At 46.5% G+C, this 25,243-nt stretch overlaps 1 protein-coding gene across 8 annotated transcripts in view; it reads left to right on the top strand.

The window, feature by feature from the left end:
* SMARCA2 (SWI/SNF related, matrix associated, actin dependent regulator of chromatin, subfamily a, member 2) overlaps nt 1-25,243 on the top strand; it is a 181,196-nt gene that overhangs the window by 137,065 nt on the left and 18,888 nt on the right. For 7 of the 8 annotated variants that reach the window (XM_047701024.1, XM_047701029.1, XM_047701030.1 and 4 more), the window contains exons 29-32: nt 5,529-5,582; nt 15,024-15,129; nt 15,639-15,740; nt 18,877-19,009. In XM_047701024.1, coding sequence (XP_047556980.1) covers nt 5,529-5,582; nt 15,024-15,129; nt 15,639-15,740; nt 18,877-19,009 — 395 coding nt within the window. The remainder of the gene's footprint in view (nt 1-5,528; nt 5,583-15,023; nt 15,130-15,638; nt 15,741-18,876; nt 19,010-25,243) is intronic. The other variant, XM_047701031.1, reaches the window with a different exon arrangement.

Raw genomic sequence — 25,243 nt, 5'->3', positions numbered from 1 at the left:
TGATAGGATTTCCGTGCTCCCCCCCCCCCCCCCCCCCCCCCCCCGAAAACACAGTTTCACTGGGACTGATGATTGAGCATGTCTCTGCTTGTATTGTCAGGGAACGAATATTTAAATATTTTAGCATGCAGACATTAAGTCCTTTTTTTTTTCTTCTTCTTCCCCTCCCCTTTCTCTGGTTTCAATGACTTCTTTAACCCTTCCTCGAAAAGTACCCTCCCAAGGCCCATCCTGCCGGCTTCCACGTTCGGGTCCGTTCTAGGGGGCACGTTCCCAGTAGCTGCCGCGTGTTTCATGGCCTGTTCGTGTTAGTAATCTAGAAAAAGCACTGATTCTGAATATTTCTGTGTTTTATTTCTCTTACCAAACTTGGTTCTCAAGTAGGAGGCTCTCAAATTAGGAGGGCCTTAATTGGATACATTGTTATATTTTTGTTGGTTTTAGAAAATACTGCTGGGAAATGTACCTACCCCTCCATGTGTTGAGAGTTCTCTGCCATTAAAGTCAGCTACTAATATAGCAACTCAACCTACCTGTGCAAGAAATACCAGCCGTACTCCCCTCCCTCCTATCACCTCAGCCAAATGTTAGGGTTCTGACAGTCATACAGATTAGCGATGTATTAAATAAGATCTGCCATCTATATTTAACTGATACATAAGAATTAATTAGCTCTCATGAGACAGTTTTTTTCAAAGTTCTTGCATGATTCTGGGACAGATGTATCTTTCTTTTTTATAAAGAACTAGGATAATTTAAGAGTCTATTTATCCCCTTTGTTTTCAGTGCCAGGCCTGTTTGTTTTGTTTTGTTTTGTTTTTTAAGGAGGATACTTTTTAAAATGTGACCCCAAAGAGCCAGTCATTTTGTGTGATTCACAAATGTAAACTCCTTCGGCAGTAATTGCTCTCTAAAGGTAATTCTGGTCAGCTCCGACTCGTTTCCATCGTTTTCTTTCCCCAAATCAAGTAGTATGAGAAGGCTTTGTTTTGACTTGACTATATTATGCGTTGTTTTCTGTTTCTGTAGAAGGTTTTAAAAAAATCCTGTTGTAAGATTATGTGCTATTTAACCTCAGACTTAATTTCTTTCAAAAAGGGATTCATCCTGATGTGCATTTGTAAGCCTTTAAAATGGCCCCGGGGATGAGCTCTAGAGCAAGGTGCGGAGGGGTAGGGGTCTCGGAGAGATAGCTGTCCCAAGTCTAGAGATGGGGCTTAGACTTGCCTGGATAAGGGAAAGATTCTGGAGGGATTCCGTGTTTTAGCTCTCCCTGGTTGGTCTTCCCACAACACAGGTGTGTCCCCCACGCCACCACGTCGGACAGACCGCCATCCAGCCTCTGGGTGCCTATCCCCAAGGGTTAGGTTACTGGGTTAGGGCGCAGTTCGCGGCACCGAAGGAAACCTCTAAACACAAAGTCATTTCCCATATTAAAACTGATTCAGCCTTCTGTCGTCTGATTATTCTCTTTGGACCTTGAGAGAGTAAACCCGTTCCTCATTTCAAGAAATGTCCTTTGTGGACAACGTACCCACCTCACCACATTCTCCTCTTAGGTTTAACCCCCCCCCCACTTTGCTCTCTGGGTGATATCTAGACGTGCGCCTTTTGGTCCCCTTCCTTGGGCACCTCCTGCTTTCTTAGTGTCTCGTTTGACATACAGCACCCAGAATTCCGTCTGCATCCTCATGCCGCAGCGCGGGGTGGTCCGTTTCCTTGGGCTGGATACCAGTGTTCTGTTACAGTGACTCAAGACTGTGTTAAAGTTTTCCAGCAACTCTGACACAGACTTAACCTTTATGGAACACAGGCTTGTGGAAAAGCTGCCGTTCCCCGAAACATGCAGAAAGCTCTTTTGTCTCTTGATGCTGCCACGGTTAGCCTTGGACTAAGCATTTGATTTTTTTTTTTTTTTTTTTTTTGGAACCTGTACCTACTGACTTCATTCCTTCCCCTGTCAGTTCCATTTAACTGACTCATGTCCCATCTTTCCAGTCTACTGTTATAACTTAATTTTTAGGCTTTTTAAAAGAAGATTTCCTTCTTTAAGTTCTTTTTTTTGTTTGTTTTTCTTTTGGGCATCGGAAGATTTGTTATAAGCTGTTGCTGAGAAACTTCTGAAGGGCAAAGGACAGGTCTGTAGCCTATGCCCCCTGAAAATCACTTCAGGGTCACAGGAATGTGGTAGCCAGTAATCCCTAAAGTCGATTAGCCATGTGCAAACTCACATGACCATCCATCATGTCACGCACATTCATCTGTCCTTTGTCAAGGCTATCAAGAAAGGCTAAAACCAAGAGGCAACCACGTTTGTGGCCTCTCCAGTCTATCCACCCAGAAACCCCACCGAAAGCATGAAATGAGGTTGGCCCGCCATGGCTCTTTCTAGGAGACCCCCTGCTGGTACTCCAATGATGTTATTTATCTTCCCTAAATAGCCCCGTGGCATCTGAATAATTTTTTCTCAATTTTTTTACCGAGGGTAGCAGCCTCCAGTTTCCTTTTCCATTTTGACATGGGGACACGGACACTCTTCTCGTCTTCTGACTCCATTTCTGCTCTTTGTGATTTCTTAAACATGGTGAGAAGCAGTCCACACTCCTTCAGGATGTGATTCGTTTGCAACCCGGAACTTGTGCCCATGTGAAGGGCCTTCCTGTGCTCTGCCGGTAGCTTTTGTTCAACGTTTATTGTGCCTTGCTTTTCAAACCTGAGCACTGTTCTCATCTCTGAAGAATCTGGACACAGAGGATGAGGTCGTATCATGGCGGTGCCCCTGACCCGTTGTTGGAGGACTGTGGCAGGAGCGTTGCAGGAGGACAGTCCTTGCTGTCTGCCGACAGTTGGGACTTTAGGTCCAGCATTAAGGACAGACACAGGGAAGCAGTGCAGGAGGCAGGAGATACCTGTCTGGCCGGTCTGATCGGTGGATGAAACCCTGGCCTACGGTGGGGGTGGGGGCAAGTCTGGTGGCCACTGGGCTCCTTCCTCTCTGACACTATTGAGGCTCTGCTGTCCTCCCAGAACAGGGACTGTCCTCTTCTTGCCCTGAATTTTAAGAAGCCTTGGTGACCTGTCCGAGAATGGTGGAAAGCCTTGGCTTGTTCTGAATTTTAACTGTCCTCACCTGTAGAAAATCATTCCTTCATGCTGGAAACATTTATGGCATTCCTTCCTCGTTTCCAGCCCTGTCCTCCAGAATAGGGCCAGAAGGTAAAAATAAACAAAAAAACCTCAAAGTACTTACCCACTTGCTCACCGTACGTGCATTGGAGGACATAGTCTTCCTGCCACCTGGTCTTCCTTCCAGTAGGTGGCTGGCCAGGGGAATTCAGGGACAGAGGGGTCACATGAGCTCATCATAGGAGGACACAGTGACATTCTCTTGTGTTTAGGGTCACTTTTAGGGGGAAAAAAATACTGTCATCATAAAGACATTGACCCCGGGAATGGAGAGCCAACATTTCATTTCATTCCATTCCATTTTAGCACCTTTCCACAGAAGGACTCGGTAGACCTCCAACCTTAGGACAAACTGCCCTTGCTGATGTCCTGCACATCCCGAAGTCCCTTGTAGCATTTTCCCCCTATTTGAGGAAGGCTGAGCTGCTGGCTTTGAAGGTCCACATCCCATCAGTCCATTCTCCAGAAGGGGTGGGCTCCTGTTAAAATGTTCCCTTCTTCCAAGGTTTCCTCTCGCGTGCTTGACCTGATGTGTATCACTTACCGTGGGGCTCCCCCGCACTGAGCACCATCCAGAGGCTTCCACCCAGCGTGCACTGCTCATACTCTGTTCCTCCTGGCCCTCCAAAGTAGATCTCTGGTAACAGAGATGGCTAAAGCCAAATCCACATCCCTCTATTCTTGTTTGAACTCTTTTGTTGTTGTTGTTGTTGTTGTTGTTGGCATTTTGTACCTTTTTTTTCTTCCCCCACCTAAGGTGATCAGATCACTGACCTGGGTAGGTCTGTCCCCATGCACTCCTTACCCGAATCGCTCAAAATTCCTCTGCAGGGATTGCTCTTGTTCCAAGCCTTGCATCCTTTGCGATCTCCAGGCCTCATTAGCTTTGGCTCCCAGAGCCTTGCCCTTCGTTCGAATTATTTCCATCCTGTGCTGCAAACTAAGCTAGTATTTCTGGTGGCCACGTTTCTCTTCCTCCGCTACTGCACGTCCTGTGACCCCGTGGTCTGTTTTCCTGTGTATCCCCGTGGTTAACCTAATCACCTACCCAGTGTCCCAGAGGCACAGCAGAAAAAGCGTTCCCAACCCCATGCCTGATTCCTGATAACACACGCACGCCAAGTGCCCTCCACAGGCACACCAGCATCTGTCCAGGCCACGCTTCTTCCGGGGGCCGTCCCGTGGCTGGCCTGGTCTGCTGCCCGTGTCCCTTGCCTCCCATCTGCTCCCCATCCTGCCTTTCTGGGGTGTGGATCTGAGCCTGTCTCCCAGGTAACACTGCACACCTTCCCTTTGCCTATGGGGTAAGGATGATCTAGTTTCTTAGCACAGGAGAGGTGGTGGTCCACCGTCCACCTCAGTGGCCTTCCCACATCATTATCCATCATGTCCCTTCCCGTTCTCCCTCTTCTTTCAGACGTCCCAGCTCTTTTTCTCTTTTCCCACCTCTCTGCTCTCCCCGGTCTATACTTTCCCCCCCTCTGTCGTGCCTCGAGCCCTCGAGCTGGCAGTGGCTCCGAGAAGGGATTTTTCTAGGCGGCCCCATGTAGGTGGTGTATGCCAGAGGGAGCTCTCCTCACCTGGAGGAAGGTCTGGACGGGAGGGCGGTTTCTGCTGCGATGTCTCATGCCTGGCAGCTGCTTGGCTGGCCGCCACACAAAGGGACACCCGTGTAGCAGGCCCAGGATGGCTCAGGATGGCTTCCCTAGAAGCCATGGAAGGGCCAGAGACCTCAGGTGGTGTTTCCTGGTCCTCCGCAGTGGAAGGGACTTACTTGCAAAGACTAGAGGTCTGGGAGGCAGAGCCGGCCGCCTAGGTGGTGTCCCTAGGCTGGCTGCTGTCACACCGTGCGCTCCAGCTCTCTGAGGTAAGTAGTAGGAGCCAGGCTCGGACAGGGACAGGCCACAGCTGCTTCCGGGAGGTCACAGCCCCCTTTGGCCCCTCCCCAGCCAATGCTGCCTGCCTTGCCCTGCTCTGGGAGCAGTGGAGGGAACCCGTGCCCTAACGCTCCCCCGAACATGTGCAGGGGGAAAGGGAACCAACTGGAGTAACAGGCTTTCGCATGTCTAAGAGAAGCAGGACAAGCCTCAGAGACGCGAGGAAATCATTGTTTGCCCCCCACCAATTTCCGGAGAATTGTGCATTTTTTCCGAGTGTGGTTCCAGGCATAACCTCGTGTGGTCTTCCCTCAGACCCCCGGAGGAGGTGAGGCAGGAGGGTGAGCGGTCCGAGGCTTGGAAAAGGAACCGCTTTCCCCAAGGTCACCCAACAGAGGAGGAAGAACTGGGCTGGGACTCGAACCCAGGTCTTCTGACGCCGGTGTTCTTTCTACTCTACCACAGGTGTAACGTGGAGAAGGTGCCCGGTAATTCTCAGTTGGAAATAGAAGGAAACAGGTCAGGATCTGTCTCGTATGCCCTTGTCTCTGAACACAGGTATCCCTTGGCCCAGCCACAGACCGACTCCAAAGGAGCCGGAAGCACATTTCACCGCGGGCCCCACACCCCCACCCCCCGACCGCCCCCAATGGGGTGGAGGGGGGCGTGGAGGCGTCTGGATCCCCTAAAACACCGGCTGGCCCCGGGGCTTTCCAGGTGTCTCTGCGCGCCTCCATTCGGTGTGTCCGCCCGGCAGAGCCCCTCTTCCTCCCCGCGGGCTGCTGGGGCTCCCCGCTCCCTGAGGGCACAGCTTCTGCCTCCCACCCGCTGGCCCCCTAACTCGGGGTCCCCTTGGCGTCCGCGTTTCCGGAACAGCGCCTGCGGTGCGTGGTGCCTGGTGCGTGGCTGTCCGCCGGGGCGCGGGGAAGGGCGCATGCCCTGTGCCAGATTTCTGGAGGCACCCGGGGGGCTTCTGGGCTCCCCTGCCCCTGGTCCTCAGTGTCCTGAGCCAGGCCCTTTGACCTTTGTGTGCTTTTGCTTCTGTGGCTGTAAATGGAAATGCTTTTCTCCTAGAGATTTTGGGAGAAGGAGGTGCTGTTGGTGGAGTGGGAGCGGGGGATGGGCAGGATTTTCCCAGGGTGGAGCTTCTAGTCCTGCACTGAAGGTTTTTTTTTCCTTCCAGTCTTAAAAAATAGGTATCTCGTTATGATGCTTGACCATCTATATTCCATTTCTGTTGGTTGACCCAGTGACATCCTTACAGCATCTTTCTTCCTCACTCGTGGTGGGACCTAGTCTAGGGCCAGGAGGAAGAGGCATCGAAGCTGCTTCTCTAGTGCATTCCAGAACGAACACCCATCCCCGGTGGTGCATGTAAGGCGATGAAACGTGGGAGTGATTGGTGCCTCCCCATGCCTGTGTGGGGATGGGACCGGTGTGCAAGATGGTCGATTTGTTGGTAATTCCTGTGGGTGTTGAAGAAACAGCACTGAGCCCTGGAAGCCAGACCCTCTAACCCTGGTGTGTGTGCTGGACGTCAGGAATCAGGTTCCGTCTCTGCCACCGGGAGACAGAACTCCGTCTGGATTTGCATTTGGGGATTGAAACAACATATAACTCGGACTTTATTAGTTTGGCCACTTTAAATAAGGAAGCAACTTGGTTAAACACTCCCCCTCCCCCCTCCATTGCCCCCCCCCCAAACATGGAAAGGACGCTTTAATGGTCTAAATGGTGTGATGCGGCTAAGCACCCAACCCAGTAAACAGGGCAGACATAAGCTCCTTTTCCCCCTTGTCCGTCAGAATGGTCATGTGACCATGAAAAGTGGATTAATCCCAACTTTAAAGGGTACTGTAAGCCTCCCGTGTCCTGCCTGGGCTTTCCGTGGAGGTGATAGGGCTGTATGTAGTCGGGACCTAGATAAATACATTTTTACAGAAGACACATTTAGACTGTGATTTTTAGCAGTTCCGGGCCTTGGCATTTCCTCCGGGCTCTGGAATCTTTCTCGTCCCTTACTGTCCCGTGTGCTTCTCTTCTCCATATGCCCAAGTTTATGATGTGTGTTGTTCCGAGCTTGTATTGGGGTAAACAGAATTGAAAAGTTCTTTTCATATGTTCAGAAGCACTGAGCACTTTGTGTGACAGTCTCTGTGCAAGTACTGAGAACAGGGTAGAAATGAATCCAAGGGAAAGCCTTAAAACATAGCTGGCAAGGGCTATGAAGGAAGAACACGCACCCCGTATGAGTATGGTTTGTACAGGGAGGGCATGGAGGGCCAGCGCAGGATCTGTGAAGGCATTGGGTCATCAGGTCTGCTCGTGCACAGAGTGGGGATCCCCAAGTAGACCGCAGGGGTGGGGGACAAGGCAGAGGCCCTTGGTCCCCTGTGCATGGGCCACCATGGTGATAGGAAAAAGCAAGACCCTCTAGAGACCATCTGGATCCCAATAGGACTGGATCCTGCAGGGTCAGGGAAGGGGCCAAAGCGTGGGACAAGGCGGTAGGTGTGAGGACAGAGGTGACTTCTCAGACATGTGACTGACAAGATGCAGAGCAGACTGGATGTGAGAAGGGAACCTACAGATCGCCCTGGGGTCTCTGGTAGGTGGATATTGTGCTGCCCACAGGAATGTGGGGGGAGGGACGGGTGGCGTGTGTGGGTCCCACAAGGGGAGAGTGTGCGTGCACAGCTTCCCTGCCCGGCATCCTCCCTCCCGGAAAATCCGATTTCTCTCCGTGGCTATAAACGGCCCTTGATGTAGTGATTGTGTTGCTAGTATTGACTGTCCCTTCAGGACCAGCCAAGAAGCTCGTTCAGACGGAATTATTTTTAGCGATGTTGGCACCAGACATAGTTCTCTCTTCAGATAGGGGAGGGAGGCTGGGACTGTGGATCTAGGGCCCAAGCCCTTTGGCATATAGTAGCTCTAATTAGATGCGAGAGACGTTGTCATGAACTCGGACACACTTGGAGGTGAACAGCCTTGCTTCCTGCATTGGATATTGGGGCTCAGCCTCCTCGTACGTAGCTGTAGCTTGGTGAGGTTGTAGCCTCCTGCATTGTCTGAAATGGTGATCCCTGGACTAGGGTCCTCAAACTTCTGTCCCATAGCTTCTTGGAGACCCCCTGGTGCAGTGAGAGGCTTCAAGAAGTCTGACCAAAAGTCCCCTATTGGGCTTCTTTCCACCTAGTGTATCCCAAACGCCTTCGACCAGCAAAACCCCCTTTTCCCAGGGAAACCCATTGAAAATTGATTAAGCTTGTGTTCCTTGGAGCACACTTTGGGAGAGGCCAAACTGGAATGCAGGAGCTGCATTTTGCCCAGGGAGAATTTGCTTGGGGAAATGTGGATTTCAGAACTTTGTTTTTCCTTCCTGACAAATACTGCTACTTGTGGCATGTTTAGTCAAAGAGGCGGCTTGGACTTCTGGCCACTTGGCACTCCGTTTACGAGGCTTGGTCGGTTATCCCCACACAAAGCAGGTGGGCAGCCCACAGATAAACCTAGCCTGTCTGTCTTGCAAGGTGCAGAAGGCCTCCGGAGGCTTCTAGGGTCCATCTGGCCCGGAAGGGCAGTGTGTCTGCCTCTCCAAGCTTCAGGCCAGTACCAGCGTCCGTGACCGCTCTCTGAGGGAGGAGCCTCAACAGGAGTAACAAGGCAGAGTTTCTTACAGGCTGATAAAACTGTCTTGAAAGCCATTCTACGAGCATTGTAATAAAAAATGGATTGCTCTGGAAGACGGCAGTTCCTGGGCATGTATGTTCTTGTATATTCACGGGGGGGGGGTGGGCGGGACTCTGCTTCCTCGCGTAGAATCACACGTCCTATACCTTCCTTAGGAATTTGCTAGAACAGCCACTTACTTAGAGCAGCCCTCCGGTGCCCCTGGTAGCCCACCCATCTGGCAAAGTGATGTGTGGGACTTGAGGCTCAGGTGGGGAGCATTTGATTTTGCTTGCCTGCGAGAGTTTTATGCTTTTGAGTTGGGCCAAAGGCTTTGAAGAGTTTTTTACTATTGCAAAGCAGAGACACACACCGTCAGATCCAAGGATAAAATACTCAGGGGAAGGTGGGTCCTTGCCTTTTGAAAGGAAGACATTCTTTGGGCCCTGTCCCACTCTTTCAGAGGACATGACATAAACAGGTGAAGCAGCTGTCCAAGGTCACAGCTGGACAGGTGAGTGGTTAGGATGCGATACTTCTACCTGCTCTTAGGAAATGTCAAGTGAGCAAAAGAGGGGAAGCAACCAGACATCCAGGGTCAGTATTTCTGAGTCAAGTGATAGGTACTACATCTCCAAGCTTCCTCAAAATGCTTGTCTAAGCAAAGAAATCATATTCTCGGAATCCCATGTCCTGCCGAGCACCTTTGATTTGTAGAAGAAAGTTCAGGGAGAGAAACCTGAAGAAATAAATGGGAACTTTTAACAGTATAGTAGATTCCGAGGGTTGTGATACATGATAAATCGTATGCGATTATTCTCTTCTCCTATTCTTCTTCTACAAAGTTCTATTAAGTTAACTTCTACTAAGTTCTACTTAGTAGTTTACTACTTCTACTAAGTTAATCTCTACAAAGTTCTACTATTATTCTCTTCTACTATTTATTTGGCTTTATTATAGAAGAATTAAAAGGTGCCAGTAGGTGAAATGTGCTGTTTATGGTGATATAAATAAAAGGTGGTCATATACCCCTCAGATATAGCATTTCCCTGGAAAAAATTAGATGAGGTTTTTGACTTACAGCATGTTGTCAAAGAAGGTAACCCAGGAGAAGTGTGTGAGATCGACTTTACTTACGGATAATGATACGGTTCCAAATTACATTAGCGTGTAAATCTTCATCCTGTTGAGTCCGAGTACGTTGTTGGGAATGTTTATGTATGCTCTGGCGTATCTCCTTGTGGTCCTTAGTTGGTGACTTTTTAAAAACCTAGTTGCAGTTGGACTATATTTACAATCGGACACCCTGTGTTCTTATATTGATTTATTTTTACCGAAGGTCCCAACAAGGCTTTCTCCCTTCCTCAAGGCGTCCTCTTCAAATGCATCATTTCAGACCCTCTAGCGTCCTGTCGTCCTTTCCCCAGCAAGCGTCCCGGCTGGTTTGCATTAGCTATTCTCAATACCGCTGTGAGGCACGTCGTGTGTGTACGTCTGTGTCCTTTGTATGGACAGGCTTATGTTACATACGTGTATGATCGGCCTAGGGAAGATCACCAAAACCAGAGGCGCGCAGCCGGGCACCCCTGTATCTAAGACGCTCCATGAAGCCTCGCTGCCTATCTCACTGAGCTGGGGGAGCCTTCTGTCGACTGCTGACGCCAGGGCGCTCACCTTGCCTCCACCTCATGTGACCTGATTTCTGTTGCTACCTCGGGCGCTTCCTGTCTCTGCAGTCCTGACACGCCCCCCGGGGTGATGCTTACCCACTTCCCACGGCCAAAAGCACGTCTGCCCGCACTGTGTTCTGTTCTGCCGTAACCTCCCGTATTCTTCCGATCTCCAAGCTTGTTAGGGATTACCGGTCCGCACTCAGGAAGACCCAGGGGAGAGATCGCAGTCGTGAACACGGAGGGCAGGTGCTCCTCACACCTGTTGCCGGCCTGGCCCGGGTCTCTGGGGGCTCTCAGGGGAAGTGGGCGCCGCCGCGTTTGCGGTGCGTTTCCGGTGCACGGGAATCGGACCCTGAAAAGCAGTGGCTTACTTTTACCTGCTGCCCTCCATGTCAACCCAGATTTTTAAAGTTTTCGTCCAGAAAGATTTTCCTGTGTTTGACTCCTTTAAGATGGTAGTAACTTTTTTGTTGTTTTGGTGAAATCCTTCCAAGTGGGTATTCTAAATCGTGACATTGTTTTTCTTTTTTTATGGTGGCGAGATAGGTTTTGTTTAGTTAATAAGTGTAAACGTGCGGCAATTTCAGTGTTAGCTAAATTCTCTTTTTTCAGGAGTCTCCATTATCCATGCTTGTCAACAGATCAGCCTAGGCAGGTAAAAAGAAAACCATAAGACAGAAAAAAAAAAAAAAAAAAAAGCCCAGAAACAAAACCCAAAAAACTTTTCAGCTAATACCTTATCTTCTTGGTTTGGGTTCATAGGGAAGGCAGAATAGCAAGCATTTTAAAGGACTAGGTCTCTTAGCGTGTATTTCCCGTCTTCTGCCGTGCCTAAAATGGAATTAGAGGGAAAAATGAGGTTTATGTCGTGTTCATTGTGTACGCAGTCATCATTTTAGAATCCCAGGAGTACAGACATGAAAGTTGCATCCTTTGGTTTGCGGAAGTAAGGGAGAGAAGTGGGTTCCCAAGTGAAGCCGAGCGGAGGAAACCTCATGCGTGTGCGTGTGTACCCATGTGTATGCGGCACCATCCATGCAGTCCACAGTGGCGTATTCCAAACCACGTGCCCACAGTAGCACGGGAGCCCTTCTGTCTCATACACCCTGACACTGGGGCCATATGTTCCTGTGCCCATTCACCTCTGTGCGGGGGAAACCCCTGGGCTGCTGGCCCGCCAGCACCTGGAAACTCTCGGAAGGTGCACAGGGTTATTTTAGATTTTAGATTACACTCCTTCCCTCCTCCCAGGCTGTTCCTATCAAGCCCACGTTTCCTCTTTGGCGATCGATCACTGTATGAAACAGATCTGAAGTCATGGACCATCAGTGGAATCCTTTCTTCCGTGGAGGGGAGTGGGTATCCTTTCTGTCATGGGAAGTGCACTCTTCCAGTGAACAGTTTCTACTTCTAGGCCTTAAATTGTACAAAATGACATAATGGAAAAATACCTGGAGTTGGGGGCGGGGGTAAGCATTTCAACAGAAACAGAACACCTTCTGCAAACCATCGTACAATTAGTCTATTGTTCTGGACTTTAAAAAAAAAAAAAAAAAAACTTTCCAGCAGCGCAAAAAAAAAAAAAAAAAAAAAAAAAAAAGGCATTGAAAAGGTATATTGAAAAAAACTTTACTCAGCGTAAGTTTGAAAAATGCCAAGAATTCAAAACTCTTTCAGGCTTTTTCACTTCCTTTTTAATTTTTTTTTTAACCTTTAATGTAGGAAAAAAATAAATTACTGTAGTGATCTGTCAGCAAGTTGTCCTGCTAACTTGATGCTTGCTCGCTTGCTTTGAGGGAAAGAACATACACAAGTTGCGGGCAGGAGGTGGGGAGGGGGAGAAGCAGACTCCCCACTGAACAGGAGCCCGACCTGGGGCTCGATCCCAGGACCCTGGGGTCATGACATGAGCTGAAGGCAGACGCTTAACCAACTGAGCCACCCAGACGCCCCTACCTCATGGCATTCTATAGGTCACAGAAAGCTGGTTGTCCTCCTGACATTCCTGCCCAAGCTGGTCATCAGAACCACTACTCCAACAGGGAGGGGGACGCTTTTGTCCGCATATAAGATGTTCCCACCCTCTTTGGAAAAGAGCAGAAGAAAAAAGAAAAAAAAGCATGTACATAGAAGAATTAAGTTGTGGGCAGGGGGGAGGTACCAAGGGTTAGTTTGATAGTAAGAATTTCTTCCCATTTTCATGGAGAATGGCTTCTTGAAGTATGGTTGGAGGCATGAAGACTGGGATGAGTACCAAGTGGAGGTTGACCACGGTCTTCACGGCACAGGAGAAAGAGGCTGTCCTGGCGAGAAGAGTCAGGTCCTCCGTACAGACTGGGTTTGCGGGGAATGAGCATAAGAGGGCCTTGAAAGCCAGACTGAGGTGACTATGTGATGATGGCACCAACAAACCACAAGAGGTCTTTTTCCAGTAGCTTCCGGGTCTTGTGTTTGCCCCGTAACTCTGTCCTCAGGGAGACAGGAGATAGGAAGTAGGACAGGAATAAGGAGTCAAGTGAACCTTAACTTTTTAAACAGTATCAAAATTTTGTCTTATTTTCTGAGTCCCAGAACGTTCAGCTCTCTCCTTTATGAGCACAGATAATTCTCAACCTGTCTTGTCACAGGGTCTAGAATTCCCACAACCCGACTAAGGGCAGGGACATCAGACCAAGATTGTTTTGGCCATGTTGTCCCCCGCCCCCCACCACCAACCCCCCAATTCGAAAGTGCTTTATCACCATTCTTGGTGCAAACGGCTTATTTCTCATGTCACTAGTAGTACAGTTGAAACTGAGAGTCTGTCCATCACAGGTGTACAGAGCACAGATGTCCTTGTAATCCGTCAATAGAAAAATGACACCATCTGTTGGCAATGTACAAAATGACAGCGTAAAGATGTCACTGAGGGTCAGGTGTTCAGTCCAAGATTACAAAGGGGTCTGACTTCCTGATTGTGGAGAAGACACGGATAGCAATAGAAAAACTGATACCTATAAATTGCCTTTCAGAGACTCCTTTTCAAACAGGTAAAACGTTTGTGTATATAAATCTCAGAATGGGACGGAAAGAGACCATCCAGAAATTGTGGGCCTATAGTGAAGGTGACAGTAAATAAACCAGCATGTTTGTCACATAGTCTCTGGTATAATGGATGGACGTACAAACGCATGTGTCAGCCGGGAGAACGGGGGTAGGGGTGGCTGTAGGGTGGGAGGCCCTCCTTGGTTCTTCCCACGATAACCTGAAAATCCAATTCCCTCGTAAATTGTAGTGTTTTTCAGCCCCTCGTGTGTGCCCCTGATTTTCATATTCGTGAGGCTCCTATATGTCTTAAAAAAATAAAGCCGAGACCCAGCATAACAGAAAAACTCGCCCATTCCTTTGACAGAGGATTTTCGGTTAATTTATGCAGGCCCCTATGCTCTTCAGCATTTCCCCCACTGGTTGCTAAGCAACCGCTTGAGTTACTGCGCATGCCTTTTTTATGATAACTGTCATTATGAATATTTTTTAATTATACAACTGGGACCATGGATTAAAAGAGCATATTGTCCCTTATCCTTCGCCATGGCTTCTAGCGTGCTTGCGCACTCCTGGACTCAACCTTCTGGAATTTACATGGCAGTGATGTATGTTTATTTTATTTGGTAGGTCTGCCTTCACAAAGGAAGTAGAGACTGCCTCGTAAGGGAAGCGAGATTTTTGTGAAAAATAACTCCAGCCTGCCTCACAAGCGGCCCCATTGATCTGGAGAGTCCGAGTCAGACGTTAGACTCTTGAACCGAAATTATCTTTGTTCCTGTAACCGTTGTGCCTGCTTCCAGTGCTATAAGTGATGTTAAAAGCTCACGGTGCATTAGAGACTGGTTTTCAAAGTTATAAATTGTGAAGCATTTGTTGCTATTAAATTTGCTTTCAAATAAAGCGACCATGGATTTGAGGGAGGGTACCACACGCATCCCAGACATGCGAGGCATCCACGCTTGCTACAGAGGTCAGGTTTTTCCTGCCCAAGGGGCTCCGTGCACACATGAGTGCAGTTAGGCGATCAGAAGGGGTTCCTCTGGCAAATACTAATAAAGGTATACGTGATTCACAGTGTGTAAAATACTCTGAAAGGAATAAGACAGAAAAGAAAGACACACAAAGGCTTTTCATCTGAGTTTCCGGAGTATATTCTAACATACTATGCTCTAAGTAGACAGGGAGTTTGAGACAAAGGAGTATGGAAATAAAGCCATTATGGACTTTTTTTTTTTTTTAAACCAATTCAATTATATTCATTTAAAAATGGAATTGTTGGTTGAATAGGACATTTTGAAGATTTCTATCAAAAAGCAGAGCTGTGTTCACTCTGAAGGAGGAACTCACAGTGGACCTGCTATGTCCTGTGTGTGACAGAAGTGGGGATCTAATGGCATTTTAATGTGCTTCTGGAGTGAGCTCAAGGAGCACGCACCTCCAGTACGGTCGTGGGATTTTTCTTGATTTAAAGGGCCCCCATGTCCACAGGCACGGGGTGCTGTTTGCTTTTTGGGCATTTTCTGACTCAAACTCTTTCCTCGGTCGCATATGATCGGATCTGTGTCTGTTTGTCTCTCCCACCCTACAGTTCAGGGCGGCAGCTCAGTGAAGTCTTCATTCAGTTACCTTCAAGGAAAGAATTGCCAGAATATTATGAATTAATTAGGAAGCCGGTGGATTTCAAAAAAATAAAGGTAGATATTTTGTTTACGCACTTTATAAAAAAGAAGGGTGAAGCCCTTGAAATGCCAACATTGAGAACTGGGCAGTGGCGCCCTTATCTGAGCACCATGGACAGTGCCCCCGTAAGCCCCCCCGCCCCCACTCTAGGGCTTGTCACCAAAATGGCGGAGACATCCTTGGGCCTTCCCGTGTATTTTGTTGAATTGCGTGGAGAGCTCCTGCTGTATTATGTTGCATTTTATTTAAGACGTTTCAGACTCCTCCCCCACCCTTTTGCTGTTTTTGTGTCCCATCCTGTGCTGCTCCTTCCCCCTTACAAGAAGGGACCCCCGTGGGAGGGTGGTCTCTCTGACTGGCGCCCCCTGGAGTTGTTCACTCCCACATCCCCAGCAGGGCTGTCTGCTGTGAAGACAAAGGGAAAATCAAATCGGGCTTTTTCTTGGACGAAGCAATGATTGTTTGCTCTTTTTTTTTTCCCCCTTCCTCTTTTTTCCTCTCTTTTATCCGAAATTTGCTTTAGGAAAGAATTCGTAATCACAAGTACCGGAGCCTGGGTGACCTGGAGAAAGACGTCATGCTTCTCTGCCACAACGCTCAGACCTTCAACTTGGAAGGATCCCAGGTACGTCTTCAGTTTTCTGAAAAATGTGGAACCTTACCTGTGCTCCTGTGCTTTTAAGTGATAGATTTCATTTTTCTGCTGTTGAATCATTGCTGCTCCCCCCGGGTGGAATCAAAAATGAGAAGTAAAAACATACATCCTAAGCTAGTATGTAAGTAAATTGAGGCTTTGGCACTTTGAGATTAAGGCTAACCTCTTTGTACCATAGATGTGCTAGTTCCTGCTTGTGCTTCCCTTCAAGGCTTGGCTTCTAATTAGAGGAGGAATTCCAGGAAATCACTTAGTGCAATGCTTAAAGGCTAGAGGTACAGTTTCTGCTTTTGTCAAGACTGTGTGTTTGATTATATTCACCTTCATTTTTCTGACCGCAACCTTGCATCAGGGAGTGAAACTACTGTGATTTAAGAGGAAAAAAAAGAAGTGAAACTGCTGTGATGTAAGGGGAAAAAAAAAAACCTAGAGAAAAAAGAACCACTGTCTCTAATTGCTTACAGAAAATGCTTATCAAGCCGACTGCATCAAGAACTCTTGTCTGCTGTGTATGAGCAAGTGACACTCAAGTCAATGAGAATAACTAGGGGAGGAGCCTCTCACTTTAATGACACCTCAGTTCCACTTCCCTTGTGTAGGTGCCCCTTTTTTCCTGCCTGTCTTTCCAGCCCAATGCCCTTGTATCATGGGGAAGGAAGGAGAGGTCCGTGTGTCTGCTGCCCGGTGTCCGTGTCAAACCAGCAATAAGTTCCTTAGGCTTCTCTCTGGATCTTGCCTTTTCTGTCCTTGTGGCCATTCCAGTCGTGAAACTGGAGAACACGAGAATCCTTGCATGGACCTTTTCTGAAAAGACGGTACATTTCCGGGTTCACGGTGGTGTCCTCTACCCTACCGTGGCAGCATGGTGCTAGGCCTCCAGACCCCGTCCCATACCGCAGCCTCCCTGTCTGCCCACACCCTGTCTCACACATGAAGTAGAGTCACAAGTGGCTTCTTGACTGGCTTCCTTCTCCATCCTGGGGACTAGTTGCGCGCTCTCTCTCTCTCTCTCTCTCTCTCACAGCCTTCTTGGCCCTCCTGTGTACTACCCACTGTGTGCTATCAGGGTCCAGGATGAATTTCGTCTCCATAGGCTGGTTTCCAAAGTCATACCCTACTCTCGTGCCGTAGCCTCCTTTTCCTGCTGCTTCTCCCCCTGAACAGTTCGTGGTCTAATCACATTGGGCCCGTGACCACTTGCTTCCCTGGATCTATGTGTTGGTACAAGCAAGAGGACAGAGAGAACCCGCGTACTTCTTATGTGGCCGCCAGACAGCAACATCTTGCCCAACACAATCCACGGTCATGGCCAGAAATTGACCTTGGCACAATGCCAGATGCATACACTTGGTTTCCTTCCCTAGAAAGCCCCCTCCTTTCTCAGCCCTGATGGAATCCCCCTTACATGTTCCTATCCAGCTGAATTCTCACTTCTGGCAGATTCTGCCCCCACGGCCCCATCCCAGGACCCCTCCCTACCCTCTCTGTTCCCTTTGCAATCTGTCCTGTGGTGCTCACTCCAGGGTGTCCCGTCACCTTCATGAGCTTGTGGCTCCTCTTTACAATAAAGGACTCTGTTCTACAGCCAGGGTCATTGTTGTCCATGGATCTTTATTTGTTGAAACACCTAAAATGTCCTCTTCACCATTTTTTTTTTAAGATTTTATTTATTTATTTGACAGACAGAGATCACATGTAGGCAGAGAGGCAGGCAGAGAGAGAGAGGAGGAAGCAGGCTCTCCACTGAGCAGAGAGCCCGATGCGGGGCTCGATCCCAGGACCCTGAGACCATGACCTGAGCCGAAGGCAGAGGCTTTAACCCACTGAGCCACCCAGGTGCCCCCCTCTTCACCATTTTTAAGGGTACAGTTCAGTATTATGTTCTCTTTATTGCCCAACAGATTTCCAGAAAGCTTTCATCTGATAGAGCTGAAACTCTCTACCCATGAAACACCTCCCATTGACCCCTCCCTTCCCCACCCCCCCAGCTCCCTGCTCTGGTCCCTGGGAACCTGTGAATTTGACTACCTCAGATACCTCACAGAAGCAAAGACTGTATTTGTCGTCTTGTGACTGGCTTCTGTTACTCAGCATCCAGTCCTCAAGGTTCAACCTTGTGGTATCAGGTGGAAGGACTTCTCCTTTTTTAAGGCTGAAGAATTCATTTTCCGTATATACTGCATTTTGTTCCTGCATCCAGTGGACCCTGGGTTTGCTTGCACTCTTGGCCCTTCAGAGACACAGGTGTGCAAATCTCCCTTTGCAACCTTGCGCTCGGCACTTTTGGGTGTATACCCAGAGGCGGGATGGTGGGATCACGTGGCACTTCTGTTTTTAATTTTTTGAGAGAAGGGACCATTTTGGAGCTTCAGATCTTGGCAACTCTGCAGGGCTGTGCTCAGGTGTGTGCAGACACTAAAAGGGAAGTATTGACTGGAGTAGTAACACCCCGTGCTGATAAACGGATGATAAAGATGAGCCTCCATTTTATTAGGGCTTTTGCTTGTTTAAGGAGGTCACTTTACCACAGTTTTGGATAGAACAGCTCAAATAAGAAATGCAGTGTTTTGGTTTTTTTTTTTTTTTTTAAGATTTTATTCATTTATTTGATAGAGATCACAAACGGGCAGAGAGGCAGACAGAGAGAGTTGGGGGGAAGCAGGCTCCCCACCGAGCAGAGACCCCAACTTGGGGTTTGATCCCAGGACCCCGGGATCATGATCTGAGCCGAAGGCAGAGGCTTTAACCCACTGAGCCACCCAGGTGCCCAAGAAATGCAGTTTTTAAAACACTCTCTTTGTTATCAAAAATGAGAGGCTATCTTACAGAAGCCTACCCTTTCCTAAATATTTATACCCATGCACATGGGCGCGCGCGCACACACACACACACACACACACACACACACAAATTATTTCAACCATTAATGGGCTTTTTTCCCAGAAGAATCCGTGTGTCAGTGTTTGAGTTCAGTGTTTTCCTGTTGGGCTTCCTGCAGGCATGAAAACTGCCACTGTTTCTAATAGACTCACCCATCACAAAGCAGTCAGGAGGATCTTGGGTCCTCAGCTTGTGGTTTGTAACTGGTACCACTATGACCCTCTAGATCTACGAAGACTCGATCGTCTTACAGTCCGTGTTTAAGAGCGCTCGGCAGAAAATCGCCAAAGAGGAAGAGAGTGAGGACGACAGCAATGAAGAGGAGGAGGAGGAGGAGGAGGAGGAGTCCGAGTCAGAGGGTAAGCCCAAGCCTTTGCTTCCTCTGCTTCTCTGCCCTTTGCCACCTACGTTGCCGGTTCCCTAGGGGCTAACAAAACAGATTTTCCAGCCCCGCAGATCTGGATTCCATTCCTTGGTCTCCCGTGTCCTTGCTGGGCAACCTCAGGCCAGGTAGGTAACCCTGCTCGAGGTTACTTTCCTTCTCTATAAAAGCCAGGTATTAAATCCCCCTCCCCCAGCGCGCAAGGAGCTTAGCATTGGGCTAGCGTCCTAGCAAAGACTCAGTGAATGTTGTCTTTGAGAAGTTAGCGTGAAATACATTTTCTACGCACACTGCTCTTCATGCCTGTCTGTTGTGTACCATGGTGATCTTCTCCCCTGGAGGGACTGATGGAGTGTCGATCTGTGGGTGCCATCCCCAGAGTTTCTGATTTTGTAACCTGTGTTGGGGCCTGTGAGCATTTCTGACCTGCTCCCTGAGGCTGCTGGGCCCAAGACCAAACCCACTGGGAGAATCCGTGTCTCAGAAAATAATTGTCAAAATGGGTTGGAAACAGTGTCCTTCTTACCCATCATGGATCAAACATGGATCCTGTCTTTATTTAAGTTTTGGTATTTTGTTCATCGTGGATTTTTGGGGGGCATTAACTTTGAGTTTTTCTAATACTGCATCAGGATATTTACCGGGATTGCTGAATTTTGGTGTGTTCAGAAGTTAATTAAGGTTTTTATTTTAATGGCAGAATAGTTACCATCCAGTGTTACGTTAGTTTCAGGTGTACAATACAGCCATTCAATAATTCTGTACATCTCTCAGTGCTTTTCAGATGAACACTGTCCTTCATCCCCATCACCAACTTCCCCCATCCCTCCCACCTCCCCTCTGGTAACCCTCAGGTGTTCTCTCTAGTTAAGGGTCTGTTTCTTGCTTTGTTTCTTTCTCCTTAGCTCGTTTTTTTGGTGCCTTAAAATCTACCTATGAGTGGGATCATATGGTATTCATCTTTCTCTGACTTCTTTTTATTTTACTAACATATAATGTATCATTAGCCCCAGGGGTACAGGTCTGTGAATCATCAGTCTTACACAATTCACAGCACTCACCATAGCACATACCCTCCCCAATGTCCGTCACCCAGACCTCCTATCCCTCCCTCCCCCACCCCCCAGCAACCTTCGCTTTGCTTTCTGAAATTAAGAGTGTTTAATGGTTTGTCTCCCTCCCAATCCCATCTTGTTAAATTTTTTTCCCTCCCAAACCCCTGACGGCCCCCTGCCCTGCCTCTCAAATTCCTCATATCAGAGAGATCATGTGATAATTGTCTTCCTCTGATTGACTTATTTCACTCAGCTTAATACCCTCTAGTCCCATCCAAGTTGTTGCAAATAACAGGATTTGGGGCTTTTTTTCATGGCTGCATAGTATTCCATTGTGTGTATATATACACCACATCCTCTTTATCCATTCGTCTGTTGATGGACATCTAGGTTCCTTCCATAGTTTGGCTATTGTGGTTTGTGGACATTGCTGCTATAAACAATCAGGTGCACCTGCCCTTTGGGATCACTACATTTGTATCTTTAGGGTAAATACCCAGTAGCGAGATTGCTGGGTCGTAGGGTAGCTCTATTTTCAACTTTATAGGAACCTCCATAGTGTTTTCCAGAGTGGCTGCACCAGCTTGCATTCCCACCAACAGTGTAGGAGGGTTCCCCTTTCTCCACATCCTCACCACCATCTGTCATTTCCTGACTTGTTAATTTTAGCTATTCTGACTGGTGTGAGGTGGTATCTCACTGTGGTTTTGATTTGTATTTCCCTGATGCCGAGTGATGTGGAGCACTTTTTCATGTGTCCGTTGGCCATCTGGATGTCTTCTTTGCAGAAATGTCTGTTCATGTCTTCTGCCCATTTCTTGATTGGATTCTTTGTTCTTTGGGTGTTGAGTTTGATGAGTTCTATCTAGATTTTGGATACTAGCCCTTTACCTGATACGTCATTTGCAAATATCTTCTCCCATTCTGTCAGTTGTCTTTTGATTTTGTTGACTGTTTCCTTTGCTGTGCAAAAGCTTTTGATCTTGATGAAGTCCCAATAGTTCATTTTCGCCCTTGCTTCCCTTGCCTTTGGCGATGTTTCTAAGAAGAAGTTGCTGCGGCTGAGGTCGAAGAGGTTGCTGCCCGTGTTCTCCTCAGGGATTTTGATGGATTCCTTGATCACATTGAGGTCTTTCATCCATTTGGAGTCTGTTTTTGTGTGTGGTGTCAGGAAATGGTCCAGTTTCATTCTTCTGCTTGTGGCTGTCCAATTTTTCCGACACCATTTGTTGAAGAGGCTGTCTTTGTTCCACTGGCCGTTCTTTCCTGCTTTGTCCAAGATTAGTTGACCTTAGAGTTGAGGGTCCATTTCTGGGCTCTCTATTCTGTTCCATTGATCTATGTGTCTGTTTTTGTGCCAGTACCATACTGTCTTGATGATGACAGCTTTGTAATAGAGTTTGAAGTCTGGAATTGTGATGCCGCCTGCTTTGGTTTTCAACATTCCTCTGGTTATTCAGGATCTTTTTTGGTTCCATATAAATTTTAGGATTATGTCTTCCATTTCTTTGAAAAAAGTTGGTGGTATTTTGATAGGGATTGCATTAAATGTGTAGATTGCTTAGGTAGCATAGACATTTTCACCATAGTTGTTCTTCCAATCCATGAGCACGGAACGTTTTTCCATTTCTTTGTGTCTTCCTCAGTTTCTTCCATGAGTACTTTATAGTTTTCTGAGTACAGAGTCTTTGCCTCTTTGGTTAGGTTTATTCCTAGGTACCTCATGGTTTTGGGTGCAATTGTGAATGAGATCAACTCCTTAATCTCTCTCTCTTCTGTCTTGCTTGCTGTTGGAGTATAGAAATGCAACTGATTTCTGTGCATTGATTTTATATCCTGACACTTTACTAAATTCCTGTATGAGTTCTAGCAGTTTGGGGGTAGAGTCTTTTGGGTTTTCAACATAAAGAATACTATCATCTGCAAAGAGTAAAAGTTTTACTTCTTCTTTGCCGATTCGGATGCTTTTTACTTATTTTCATTGTCTGATTGCTGAGGCTAGGACTTCTAGTACTATGTTGAATAGCCATGGTGATAGTGGACATCCCTGCCATGTTCCTATCCTTTGGGGAATAGTTTTCAAGGGTTTATCAATCTTACTAATTCTTTCAGAGAACCATCTCCTAGTTTCGTTGATTGGTTCTATTGTTCTTTTGGTTTCTATTTCATTGATTTCTGCTCTGATCTTTATTATTTCTTGTCTTCTGCTGGGTTTCGGTTTTCTTTGCTGTTTTTTCTCCAGCTCCTTTAGGTGTAGGGTTAGTTTGTGCACTTGAGACCTTTCTTGTTTCTTGAGAAAGGCCTGTATTGCTGTATACTTCCTCTCAGGACCGCCTTCACTCTGTCCCAGAGATTTTGAACAGTTGTGTTTTCATTTTTATTTGTTTCCATGAATTTTTTTTTAATTCTTCTTTAATTTCCTGGTTGACCCATTCATTCCTTAGTAGGATGCTCTTTAGCCCCCATGTATTTGAGTTCTTTCCAACTTTCCTCTTCTGGTTGAATTCTACTTTGAAAGCATTGTGGTCTGAAAATATGCAGAGAATGATCCAATATTTTGGTTCTGGTTGAGACCTGATTTGTGACCCAGGATGTGATCTGTTCTGGAGAATGTTCCACGTGCACTAGAAAAGAATGTGTATTCTGTTGCTTTGGGATGGAATGTTCTAAATACATCTTGTGATGTCCATCTGGTCCAGTGTGTCATTTAAAGCCTTTATTTCCTTGTTGATCTTTTGCTTGGATGATCTGTCCATTTCAGTGAGGGGGGTGTTAAAGTCCCCTACTACTACTGTATTATTATTGATGTGTTTATTTTGATTTTGTTATTAATTGGTTTATATAATTGGCTGCTCCCATGTTCAGGGCATAGATATTTAAAATTATTAGATCTTCTTGTTTGACAGACCCTTTGAGTATGATATAGTGTCCTTCCTTATCTCTTATTATAGTCTTTGGCTTAAAGTCTAATTTATCTGATATAAGGATTGCCACTCCAGCTTTCTTTAGATATCCATTAGCATGGTAAATTGTTTTCCACCCCCTCGCTTTAAATCTAGTGGTGTCTTTGGGTCTAAAATGAGTTTCTTGCTGACAGCATATTGATGGATTTTGTTGTTGTTGTTTTTTAATCCATTCTGATACCCTGTGTCTTTTTATTGGGGCATTTAGCCCATTTACATTCAGGGTAACTACTGAAAGATAGGAGTTTAGTGCCATCATATTGCCTGTAAGGTGACTGTTACTGTATATTGTCTGTTCCTTTCTGGTCTGTTTCTTTTAGGCTCTCTCTTTGCTTGGAGGACCCCTTTCAGTATTTCCTGTAGAGCTGGTTTGGTGTTTGAAAATTCTTTGTTTTTGTTTGTCCTGGAAGCTTTATATCTCTCCTATTTTCAATGACCACCTAGCTGGATATAGTATTCAGCTGCGTATTTTTCTCATTTATTGCTCTGAATGTATCATGCCAGTCCTTTCTGGCCTGCCAGGTCTCTGGATAGGTCTGCTGCCAATCTAGAATTTCTACCATTTTATGTTACAGATCTCTTGTCCCAAGCTGCTTTTAGGATTTTCTCCTTATCAGTTGAGACTTGTAAGTTTTACTCTTAGACGATAGGGTGTGGACCTATTTTTATTGATTTTGAGGGGGGTTTTTCGTGCTTCCTGCACTTTGTTGCTTGTTCCCTTTGCCAAATTAGGGAAATTCTCTGCTATAATTTGCTCCAATATACCTTCTGCCCCTCCCTCTCTCTTCGTCTTCAGGGATCCCAATTATTCTTACATTGTTTCATCTTATGGTATCACTTATCTCTTGAATTCTCCCCTCGTGGTCCAGTAGTTGTTTATCTTTTCTCAGCTTCTTTATTCTCCATCATTTGATCTTCTAAATCAGTAATTCTCTCTTCTGCCTCATTTATCCTAGCAGCATGCACCTCCATTTTCTATTGCATCTCATCAATAGCTGAAATAGATTTCAGCTTGGTTAGATTTCAGTTCTTTTATTTCTCTGGAAAGGGATTCTCTAGTATCTTCCATGCTTTTCTCAAGCCCAGCTAGCACCTTGGTAATTGTCATTCTGAACTCTAATTTTGACATATTACTAATGTCCATATTGATTAGGTCCCTAACCTTCAGTACTGCCTCTTATTCTCTTTTTGAGGTGAGTTTTTCCACCTTGTCATTTTATCCAGATAAGAATAGATGAATGAGAGAACAAAATACTAAAAGGGTACCAACTACCCCAGAAAAATATATACTAACCAAATCAGAAAAGACCCTAAATTGGGGGGAGAAGAAAGGAAGAAAAAAAGAAAAAATATATATATGTATATTAGACTGGTGAACAGAACAGAGCCACACATTTGATTTTGGCTGTATTTTGGTCTGTTAGAAGAAACTACCTCCCAAATTTTTTAAAAATAAAAAACTTATATATAGACACAAATAAGGGTAAACATGATGAAGGGATGGAATATGACTGTAAGGATGAAAATTAAAAACATTCTAAAAAAGGAATTGATAAGTGGGTTGAAAAAAGAAAAAAAGAATGTGATCAGGCTGGAGATAAGAACAAAGCCATGTGCTGGATTTAGGGTATATTTTGATCTGTTAGAAGAAACTATATCCCAAAATTGTAAAGAAAGAAAATCCTATATGTATACCAAAAATAAGGTTAAATACAATGAAGGGATAGAATATGACTATAGCAATGAAAATGAAAAAAGATTTTTAAAAAGGTATTGATAAGATAGTTTAAAAATATTAAAATAGGCACATGAAAAATGAAAAAAATAGAAGAAAAAAATAAAATTAAAAAAATTTAACTTTGAAAGAGTAAAGAATCAAGGGGGAAAAGCCATGAATTCTGTGTTGCTTTCCCTTAGCTCTGTAGTTTTGCAGTTCTGATTGATCAGCAAACTTGGTCTTGGCTGGATGTTTTTGCTGATCTTCTGGGGAGGGGCCTGTTGCAGTGATTCTCAAATGCCTTTGCCCGAGGCAGAATTGCACTGTTCTGGCCAGGGGCCGGGCTAAGTCATCTGCTCAGGTTCGCTCTCGGGACCTTGTGTTCCCTGAACGCTTTCCGTATAGCTTTGGAGGATGGGAATGAAAATGGCGGCCTCCCTGTCTCCACCCAGAGGAGCCAAGAGCTGGAACCCTGC

The sequence above is a fragment of the Lutra lutra genome, chromosome 13, assembly GCF_902655055.1.
Source record: "Lutra lutra chromosome 13, mLutLut1.2, whole genome shotgun sequence".
NCBI lineage: Eukaryota > Metazoa > Chordata > Mammalia > Carnivora > Mustelidae > Lutra > Lutra lutra.
This window is presented reverse-complemented; position numbering and strand designations above follow the sequence as displayed.